This window comes from Ctenocephalides felis, unplaced genomic scaffold (assembly GCF_003426905.1).
Source record: "Ctenocephalides felis isolate EL2017-DRISC unplaced genomic scaffold, ASM342690v1 CF-g0.4_SCAFFOLD_01492, whole genome shotgun sequence".
NCBI lineage: Eukaryota > Metazoa > Arthropoda > Insecta > Siphonaptera > Pulicidae > Ctenocephalides > Ctenocephalides felis.
The window spans coordinates 40,095,122-40,106,887 of record NW_020537646.1 but is presented as its reverse complement, the minus strand read 5'-3'; the positions used below and the strand labels follow the sequence as shown (position 1 = coordinate 40,106,887).

Genomic DNA, 11,766 nt, shown 5'->3' with positions numbered 1-11,766 from the left:
ATATGTAACTATGACATAACAAAGGTTTAATAAATATTTTTATATTAATAAAATAACTTATTTGTACAAAACTGCATTTGATCTAATTCAATCCGATACAGTTCTGTTAAATATGAAAATTGGTAATATATTGGTAAAATAGTTTTAGGTGCTTAATGATTCAGAAAATAAGTATTTCAAAATAAATTTATTGATGTCTTGGAAAATAGTATATTTTCTGTATATCTTGACAGTTTAAAAAATTCTCACGGCTAATATATGTAATTGTTATCACTATTGATAGTAATTTGCATCAATTGATCAAATTGATTAAAACTTTCTGGTTTTACTTCTTTGATATTGAGAACTAAAAGGTTTGTTTCGAAATCGTTTAACTAACGTAATTTATTATTTTTATATTTAATTCTTTTAAAGTTCTAATTAAATTATATTTTACATACATATTAACCACTTGACTTAAATATTGCTCTGAAAAAATCTTAATAGCCGACTGAAGTAGCAGATTCATTAGTGGTTTTTAGCTTAATTGGATACCAATGATTCAGTATTAGATTAATTTGTAGCGCATTGCATAACCTTAATTAAATATCTATTTTAGTATAGATAATAATTATTTTACGATCGTTTAATTAGAATGTTTTTATTTCACTTGCAAGGAGAACACTAAAGATATTATGTGGACTTGTTTACAATATTGTGGTAAACATAATTAGTTTAATTTAAAACGCTTAATACTTGATCAGATAAAATAATAATTATCTAAATTAGAAGAATATTTCGCATTTAGTTAATTTTGTTTAATTAATTTACCAGTAATAGTTAGTAAGTCAGTTAGTTAGTAAGCGCGTTGGGTAATGATATAAACTTTTTCTATAATATATATTATTTTTGTAATAATATTTTTATACCTTCGTGAGACCTAATTGTATTTCAAAGTTTGAACTTTATAATATTTATTAAATATAATTAACGACACATAAACATGTTTTGGTATCAATACCACTCATACCTCACAATACCTCATTGAATCGAAAGAAAACAACCTTACCCTCTTGCGTCCTGAATATATTGAAACGAGTTTTGTCGATCAAATTGTATTAAAAGAAACATCATCACATCGAAGCAATCAATATCATTATTGTTATATAATGTTGCATTAACATAACAACCCTCTTTTTAATAACAATGCTTTATTATAACCTTCGCTGAGACTCCCTTATCCCCATACTCGCCAATCGGCCACTCCACAAAAAAACTTTTAATGCATTGTATTCATGAGAGACGGAGCTCGCGTTTATTTTTAATTAAATTCTGTGAGTTGATAAATACGCATATCCAATTTTGTTTAACGTATTTTTCATTTCATAAAGAAAACGTGAATATATCTAATTAAAATCGGTGATGGAGTTCTGACAACAAAAAATATGAACGGGGGTCGACGATCATCAAGTATCGTTTCGAACGAAACGAAAGGGACTTGCTGAAAAATCGATGCTTCGTCAGCAATTCGATTAAATTAATATATATATATATATATATATATATATATATATATATTATATATATATATATGCGTTTATGTTTGGGCGATGTTCCGCGGCTAAATTAAAATGATTTTATTTTGGGTTGATTTGTATTTTACTGTCGAAGCCATTCACTATATCAACGTTTAAGCACGTATTTTCATCATATATTAGATTTTTTATTATTTTCTGAGATTATTGTTTAATAATGAATTCAATTTAATATCGAAAAGAAAGAGTATTTAATGAAAATTTTAATTATAGCTTATTTATAATATTATTTATTATATTTGATATACATACCAAAGCTTTGAATAAGCAATCCATTGTATAAAAATCATAAAGTGTTTTAATTTTATTTTATTTAATGTCAACGTTTTCTAAAGTACGTTCCATCTTCAGGACATCTGTCTAAATAATAATCAAATCAGGATCTTGATAGAGAATATATAAAACTATACTAGTGAAAAAAATTAATTAAAAAATTAGATTTTTTTTACTATATTTTCTGAAACAGCTGGACCTGCCTTTGCCAAAAACTAATCACTAGTCGCAACGTTTTCCAATTATTACAAATTGATTTTTTTAACGTATTTTTCATATATTAGATTTTTTATGATTTTCTGAGAGTTTATGTGTTTAATGAATTCAAGTTAATATCGAACAGAAAGAGTATGCAATGGGAACATTTTTAATTATAGTTATTTAAGTATATTATTATTATATTTGATATTCATAATAAAGCTTTGAATAAGCAATCCAGTTGTAATAAAAATCATAAAGTGTTTTAATTTTATTTTATTTCATGTCAACATTTCTAAACTAAGTATGTTCCATTTTCAGGACATGTGTCTAAAGTATTAATGAAGATCATGATCTTGAATTGAGAATATATAAGACATCTAGTGAAAAAAAATAAATTAGAAAATTATTTTTTTTCTTACAATATTCTCTGAAATGGCTGACCTGTCTTTGTCAAAAACTAATCATCATGTTTTCCAATTATTACGAATTGAATTTTTTCAAACATTCCAGACTGAATTTTTTAAATGCACCAGACCATTTTTGCTAAAGTGCTAAAATGTTCAGAAACTTCGGAGAGGTTTCTGAGGAAATATGCAAACATTTTTATTTTTGATATTTGGATTATTACTATAACTTTACACTATGGTAAGTTAATGAAATTATAAAGTATTTTACCACTTTACAATCCTGAGTAAATGCGCTGCCAACTTTTTATGAAACTTGCCACACACCTCAGTACATTGTTTCAAAGAAAATCCTCTCGAAGTTGAACAATTTTTAAATTTTAAATTCATAGTTCTCCAAAAAGTCTTTATTATTCTGAACACTTGGTGCATGGCTTTATTATTAACTTCATGAAGGAGAAGTTTATGCTATTATCAAAAAATATCCGATTCGCTAATTTTGTGTTTTTCTTGACGTTTCAAGCCATTCTGAATCAAATGAGACCAAATTTGTAAAAAGTATGCGTGTGCGTGTGTGTGTGAACAGATTTTTTGTCGTAAAGCGACGTTTTCTCAAAAACGGCTGGAACGATTTCAAAAATTTAAAAGCAGTTCGATGTATCTCAATGAGGACTAGCGTTTATCAATTTTGCGCGACGATCAGCTAAGCCGTTTTTTTTTTTTGTAAATAGCAGAAAAGTGAAAAATTTTTCGTCCACGTTTTAGCCCGCAATTCTGAATAGATTTTGAAATTTCAAAAACCGTTCGAAAGATATTTGTTGGGAATCAACCTGATTAGTTTTTGGTAAAACCGGCCGGGCCGTTTTCTTGTAACAAAGTGTTAAAAAAAAATTCGACGATTTTTACGATTTTTTTCTTACGGTAGATACCATAGTCTTATAAATCATACTAAAATATTACGGCCATTTTTTCAGGACTGTTGGGATCAATACTATTTCCTTGTTTTATCGTGTAGCATAATGTTCTGAACATATAATACCAATATAATTACTACTAAAATTACTGATTTTCTACCGTCCACATGTAAGTTATTTGTGCAGTATACGATGGTGATTACAAAAATACAAGAATATGTTAGCAGTTAAAATGTAATACCAATCAATGCAAAAGTGAATCATCTACAACTAAATTCTTGTTCTGATCGCAACAAAAATTCTTGACAAATCCAAGTATCATCAATCAAAATGCTTGTGTATGTGGGTATATCTATTATGATCCGTGTGAATCACCATCACCTCTAGTAATATGCAATTCAAGATTCATTTATATGCAAATTTGCAAATGTTTGTTCTTAGCGATTATAGTTCAATCCGAGAGCATACGGGCAGTCAATCTAAGCATTATTCGAATAGAACATATTTACACATATACACGTCGAACACATATCATTTGAATGATATGTTTGTATTTAACTCGGGGCACTATCTGGGATTGCCTATAAATTTTAATCACCCATTTGCGTATCGAGAAAAACTCGTTGTAATAATTCTCCTGAGAGTTGTCTTAATCAACACCATTAAAACGAGGTAAAGTGTTCAATGTAACATAGTTGCTAATGTTTCCGATTTAAATGGGATTTTTATAAACATTGGCTTTTGTGTCAGGCTTTTTATGCAATCTATCATTTTACTATAAATATTTATACAAATAGTTTCAAATAGAGTAAGTTTGTGGACAAAAATGCACATAATGATGATGCCACAAAGCAAACTTGATCAACTTTTACTAAGTAAGTTGTTAATATTCAATTGAGACAATTTGCAAATTTACTACATAATTAGAATTTCTTTGAATGAAACACAACTGTTTCATACTTATGAGAATTCAAATTTTCCAGATCATAAATGATAATCAATGAGAACAAATCAATCCAACATGATTAATATTTATGGAAATGTTTAAATTCGCGAGCTACGTAAGTGGCTCAGTGGTAAGAGCTTTCTATTTCTTCGCGGACAGCTAGAAATCAAGCAGTAGTGGACCAAAACCAAACCAAATGAAACATCACAATACCTAACACTTATCAAACAACCAAAAGAACAAAACAACCATACTCCTATGTAAAATCCAGTAAAATTTAAAATCAAGTTCAAAATCAGTGAAATTCCCAGTGAATTTCTAATTATGGTATATATCCTAATCTTCCATTCAATTTTCTTTCTAAATATTTTTCATTCTTCTTCTTGTTTCTCAATATGTTCTTCTCATCTTCTAAACTAAACTTCTTTTTTTTTTCCTTCTTACTTCTAATACATTTTTTTCTTGAATTCTACAAATTACCAATTCTTAACCTAGTTTTAATATTTTATATTTTAATTCTGGTATTGCTGGAGATTCGAACCGAATTCCTCCAGTGTGAGTCGAGAACGCTACTGAGTGAGCTATTCCCGCCACAAAATATTTATTAAAATTCTATTTAAACTATTTGTGTGAAATCTAGTACTATTTTATATGTTATTTTAATATCGATTTCTTTCAATTTCAGATGATGACCATGGATGTGTCAAAAGCTGAGACCGGGCCACCCGGAGCTCCTCAACAATGTGCAGGGTGCGGGAAGCAAATCCAGGACAGGTGAGATAAATCATTTTCTACTTAGATTCGCCAAATCAATGTTCTAATTAATTTATTTCTGGATACAATACTGGATAATGTTTGCTACTATATATAGAAAACTTATCCAGGCCAGTTAATATCTGGGATATACGTACATACATGTAAGGTACGATATATATATATATAAATATATATATATGTATATAAATATATATATATATATATATATATATATATATATATCTATATATATATATATATATATATTTCATTCCTCCTAGAAACAGCTCATTAACTAATTGCCTCTGCTTTCGACCGTAGGGGACTGTTGTAAGAAAAATGTGAATAGTGCAAGCAAAATCGAAAATTTCACAGCTGTTATAGTTCATTTTAGTATTTATACTAACTACTAACAGTTTGCTATAATCAATAGTAGTTAAGATTAATAAGAGGCATTTATAAGAATTTTTTGTTAATTTGTATATTTTGTTTCTTATAAGTTTTGGTGTATTTGGACTTTGTTCTAAAAATCGTTATAATATTACAAAACTATAATATTAAGCTAAAGTTTATTCTGCATTGATAGATTTGAATTCCATTTATTTCAACATAGGGTGAAAATACTGAAAAGTATCGATTCATTTAATAACTCAAATTCTTTAGATTAATGAATAAATTCTTTATACATATAATTTTTGTAATAATTTTAAATTTGCAGTATATTACATAGCTGAGATATATTAATAATATAAGATAATCTAATAGAATTATATTTATGAAGCACAGTCAAAAAAAACGGTATAATTAATTGCTACGTATTATTAGCTAATAATTTAATTTTATAAATTAAACTATTAATTCTCAATTTTTTAACTAAAGGTTACGATTGTTTATTAATTTATCATTGTCATTAAAAAAATTACTAAGAAGCCTTCTGTTCGACGTTAAAACGTATACTCCATTTTTGCACTAACTTTACTTCATAAAGATCTAAATTACAAACGTTGAAATAAAAAAAAAAGATTTTCTTGAAAAAATTGAATTTTCTTTATATTTTGTTTTTTTTTTTTTTAATTTTGAACTCTTTTTTTAAAGCAATCGCGCTGCATAGATTTTTTAGGGTCAAAATATCGAAACGCGTAAGCGCCGCGTCGTAGTATAACGTGTAAGCATTGGTACGGATCCCATGTAAATGTACACAAAATTTATACTTATTAAAATCTCTATAAAATATCTGATAATATGTTTTGCATTTGTTTAATGATCATTTTTGACCGTTTTTACATTTTTTATTGGATCTCCGAATAACTAAATCTGCCTTCTCAAAAACTTCGCCAGTTGTTCACATCGACAATACAAGTAAAATGGTTTTTGAATCATTCAAATCGGACGCTCTGTTTAATCAAAATAACTAATAAACAAAATAACAAAAAATAACTAATCTGCACGTGTCCTTATCAATAGGAACCGAATATTTTTCGAATCATTTAAATATGTTGATCCGTGTTCTCGAAAACGTCGATGAAATATTGTATCCACACATACATACATACACACACACATTTTTTCTAAGGAGTGCCAAAATGTTCAGAAGCCTTTGAATAGATGTGCAAAAATTTTAATTTTCGATTTTTTTTGTGATTACTATAACTTACCCTACGGGAAGTTAATTATGTGTATAAGGACACACAAAACTATTTTTATAAAAAAATAGATTACAAACTCCTCGAGACTTTATTTTGTTTCATCATGTAATATTTTAACACATTATATTAATTACTTATAAAATACGTTCAATTATGGAGAGTAACAAAATAAAACTAAAAGCTTTGATACAGAGCTTGACATAGTACTCAACATGTAAACCTGTGTGTAAAAATATTTAAGAAAAATGTTTATATAATATCTTTTTAGGATAGTCAAAATATTAACATAGATTTATCAGAAACCATTCAGAGCGTATTCATTACACTTTGGTAAATTTCAGAATTTATAGAGTAATTAAAGAATCAATGCTCGGATATAACTCGTAATAAGAAATTTTCTAACGTTTTATTTCGCAGTCGCATAAGGAACAAACGACGCAGTTCTTCACTTGCAAATACTATACAAAATCAGGATAAAATAATAATCGATTTTTTTCCAAATTATTTTCATTTCAACAGCCCTATTATCGCATTATGGGATAGTAATTAAGCGATACAACGCACACAACCGACCCCCACTAACACCGTCGAAACGAGTACGAGATAAAATGCAACCCCCACGCGTTCATTCTGTTAACGATGTTAGTTTTTAATGAGCCATTCTGAAACCGTATACATTTAGTATTGTTCGTAGATTTCTTTGCAAGTTAAGCCTCTTGAAACTGTGTTGTAATAGTACAATTTAGTGATTCAGAGCTTGTATAATAAATTAATGAATAATACACCATCTAATGAAGCGAAAAAATTGTTTATTGAAAAAAAGCTAATGATAGTTGATTTATGTTTAATTAACGGATAGAGTCTAGACGTGATTAAGGGACTGGTACTTGATGCCCGTATAATGTACCACATAAGTACTATTTTAATTAATACCTTTTACTAATGCTTATCTGAAATACATATATTACACACTCTCATTTTATATATCTATACTAGATGACCCGACAGTCGCTGTAAGAAAAATGTAAAACCGACCTTAGTATTACATAAAAATCAAGATATAACAGAGAAGAGATTGAAATATTGAATGATTTATATATATATGACAGTTGCAGAATAATTAATTTTTTTATGATATTTAATATTTATGTAAACTGAGAATAATTAAATTTAGCGTAAGTAAAGTGCCAGATTGTTATTAATTGTTATTAAATGCCAAAATTATTATGCCTAAAAATTTGTCAAAATTTAATTAATTTGATAATATAAAATTATAATATATTAGTTATGCCAAATGGCAATTACAAAAACGTTAATTTACTTACAATTTATATTTAAATAATGTTGAGATATTAAATTCTGCGAATTATTATTGTTGTGGATCAAGTAACATTCTATTAAATATTTAATAATAATTTTGGAGTCTGATTAAAAATTTAAAATATTTAATTAGACTCCAAAATTATTTGTCCAGTATTTATTTCAACATTTGAAAAATATTTATCACCAATTGTTTTTTTTTTCATTTTAATATATAGGTACTAAGTAAGGTAAAACAAGAGTTAATATTCGCTAAAAAAAATAGATGGGGCTTTTTGATTAAATTTTATACCGACTTCATTTTTATTTTTCACATTCTTCACATTTTGATTTTTTTTTAGATTTTTTTTGTTATATTTTTAATACGAGTTTTATTGTTTTATCTCATGTAAGAAATATCTTTATTAAACGTTCACTTTATTTTCGTTATTTAAGTGTTTTTTGATATGAATTATTAGTCTAGTCTTAGATTCGACAATTTTTTTATATAGCCCCTATATAGGAGATAAATTAAATTAATAGGTATTCCAACTCTGCTGATGAATATTTGGTATGATCTTTGAAAAATAAACGTGCTCATGAAATTTGTATTTGGTATTAGGTAAATAAAGTAGCTTTTAGTTCGAAAACCCCTTACAATTAAAACTGAGACAACTACAAATATCTATAAGTAATGAATATATATAAGTAATAAAAATATTTGAAATAATTTTGCGAATAGATTTTTTTGAATTGGAGAAATTTTACCAAATACTTTACCTATCAAATGATATTTAATCACTAAAGTAGGATCCTTTATTAACTTCTAGATACAAAAAGTAACAACCTTGTGTCATTTGTCCTCAATAATTTTTGAGAATCCTAATGTCAACTTCAAAATCGTGTTAAACAGTTCCCACACCAAATTAAAACTTAAGTAAATATTTTTCTGAAAAAACTTTTAACGATCTTTTTCTCTTCTTTACCGATCATTTCGACAAATCCTCGAAGTTATTAACCTTTTTCTATATAACGAGAAACCCGTACCCGCTCCGAGGAGGCTTTTGTAAACCGATACTTAATTCTCCCCCGGGAGATAATTAGCCAGAAACTTTTGTTCGGTAATGTTATAATCGAATCATTAGAAAAATTGACTGAAAAAATCACGATACAATGGAAGGACGTGTTTTAATTAAATACGACGTAGAAGTTTTGAAATTTATATTGGATATCCTGTCTTGCATTTTTCGTAACCATAAGAAATATTTACCGAGAAAAGTTTATAGTAATTGGTTAGGGAATTAAATTTGTGATATTAAGTTATAAAATTTTAATTTTATTTTATAATTTAATGTTAGATGGTTTGTTATCATTAGGATATGAAATCAAATTAAATCGAGAAATATAGTTGTCTATTATTATTTAATTTCTTGTATTGCAGAAGTAACTATATTATTTTCTATATTTATGACATTTGTTAACAATGATCAGCTTTGTTCCTTTATTACTACTTATTGGCTTGATATTCATATATTTTTATATTTAAAAATTTTGAATTTTTATATGCTGATTGATACACCAAAATCATGGATGCATTTAAATTGAAATGCTTTTCCTAAATTAACCGTCTGATAGTCTTTAAAAAGTCATGTTTTATTTATTACCAAAATATGGCAAATTGTCGAAAATTTCTTCAAATTTGGAAGAATTTGCGTAATTAAAAATGAAAACTATAAAATAACATGGCGTACGTCATGGATAAGAAAATAGTGTACTTTAAATATGTCTTAAAATTAGGTACCGATTTTAAGGGCCCATGATTAGGCTGCCAATATTAAATTCTATTGAGCAATGGTAAACATTTTAAAATACGCTTTTAGACTATAGAAATATGATTGTTTGATTCTGTAAGCTTAGTGATAACACAAGATATTAGACAGAAGTGTTTTGTTTTTAATTTAGGAAACTTGATGCAATTTCAAACATTTATTTTTACTAGTTGGGAATTGGGAGTACCACAAATTCAGCATTTTTAATTTATGAATGTCATTGAACATTTCAAGATATTTCATAAAATTATTATCAAAACATTTTAATGTTTAATTAATTGAATTTTTTTTTACATTTTCAGGTATCTTTTGAGGGCCTTGGATTTATTATGGCATGAAGATTGTTTAAAATGTGGTTGCTGTGATTGCAGACTTGGAGAAGTAGGATCAACTTTATACACCAAAGCAAATCTCATACTTTGTAAAAGAGATTATTTAAGGTAAATAAAATTCAACTATTTCAAAACTAGCAATAAAAAATAATTGCAATAATTAATAAAAAAAATGTGTTCATATAATGGCAAATTTCTATATTAATATATAACAATTGTGATCCCTGTAATGGACTATAGAAATATTTTTCTAAATATTTTTTTATAAATTATAGAATTTTTTGTCTTGTTTATGGATTTGTTTTCATTTTTTTTTCAGATTATTTGGAAATACAGGCTACTGTGCTGCCTGTAATAAAGTTATTCCTGCCTTTGAAATGGTTATGAGGGCCAGAACGAATGTTTACCATCTAGAATGTTTTGCCTGTCAGCAATGCAATCATAGGTATGTCCAATTTATTGATTAAAAGAAATTTATGAAGTGTTATTATTAAAATAATATATGTATAATTAAACAAGAGGCAGATAAACTCTAATGGCAAATGATTAAACAAAGGAATCTAATGCCCAAGAGTGGCCATCTCAATTAATAACATTTTCCCCATGCCTTTCTGCATTTTTTACAACGATGGATTTTGAACAAAAAATCCAGCAAACAATACTTTTAATTTAAACATGATTGAAAAATTGTGATGTAATAATTAATAATATGTGAATAATATGTGAATCATTAATTTTTGAGCTTTGAAAATCTATTCTAATATGCTGTAAGATATCCGATTCATATTAAATCCTTATTATCACACTGTAGATAAAACAGTAATTACATTAATAAATAAAAAATTTTGGTGTTTTTGGTGTCAACTTTCCCTCAAAAAACTATCTTGGGCGTATAAAGATCAAAAGATTTCCTTACGAACCTTTAAACAAATTTCAAATCTTGTAATATATAAATTTATCTAGATTTTAATTTCTATAATTTTTTATTACTGAATATAACTCCTAATATTCAATATAAATTTATTATAAGTGCTTAATTTCGATAGTGTCAGTTACTAAATCATTCATCCAGAAGTGTTTGCCTCATTGAATTATTTATAGTCAGTTGGCGACTGTTTTCAGACAGGAAACTTTTATAAGTGAGTTCGCACCGATGGTCCCAGTTTTATAGACCTGTGTCAAATGTATACGTATTTCTATCTTTGAACAAAACAATAAAAGTCGATTAAAAATTTATCAGGAGCTTTTCTGTCAATTTATATAATTAGTAAAACTTTAGCGGAAGAAAACTTCTGGCTCAACTTTTCCTCGAGCTGTCGATAGTTCGTTGATAAGTTAGTTAGTTGGTTATGTTGAAATAAAATATTCAAGCTTTTTTGTAACAACTTGATATGTTATCAATACAATAAATCGAAAGTTTGAAAAGTTCTACTATTAATTTATGGCGGCTTATTTATTATTCAGAGTTGGGTAACAGAAAGTAAGTGATAAATGTCAATGTAGTAAATATAAAATTGTAAAAGTTAGAGAATTCTGACATAAATAATAATACATAATTATTTATACTAAAGAATTGAAATTGATTTTGACAC

The 11,766-nt window shown here is 27.0% G+C and overlaps 1 protein-coding gene across 1 annotated transcript; it reads left to right on the top strand.

The window, feature by feature from the left end:
- Nucleotides 1-5,000: 5,000 nt before the first annotated feature.
- On the top strand, nt 5,001-10,641 carry LOC113371233 (LIM domain only protein 3-like). The gene is made up of 3 exons (XM_026611871.1): nt 5,001-5,086; nt 10,145-10,282; nt 10,494-10,641. Exons 1-3 carry the CDS (start codon nt 5,001-5,003, stop codon nt 10,639-10,641), a joined length of 372 nt encoding a protein of 123 aa, XP_026467656.1.
- Nucleotides 10,642-11,766: the final 1,125 nt, after the last annotated feature.

What these genes read in the sequence shown, in the direction of transcription:
- LOC113371233 (XM_026611871.1), top strand. Translation starts at nt 5,001, where the DNA reads ATGACCATGGATGTGTCAAAAGCTGAGACCGGGCCACCCGGAGCTCCT. An exon ending in GGGAAGCAAATCCAGGACAG is followed by an intron (nt 5,087 to 10,144) that starts GTGAGATAAATC and finishes TTACATTTTCAG; the next exon opens with GTATCTTTTGAGGGCCTTGG. An exon ending in TGTAAAAGAGATTATTTAAG is followed by an intron (nt 10,283 to 10,493) that starts GTAAATAAAATT and finishes TTTTTTTTTCAG; the next exon opens with ATTATTTGGAAATACAGGCT.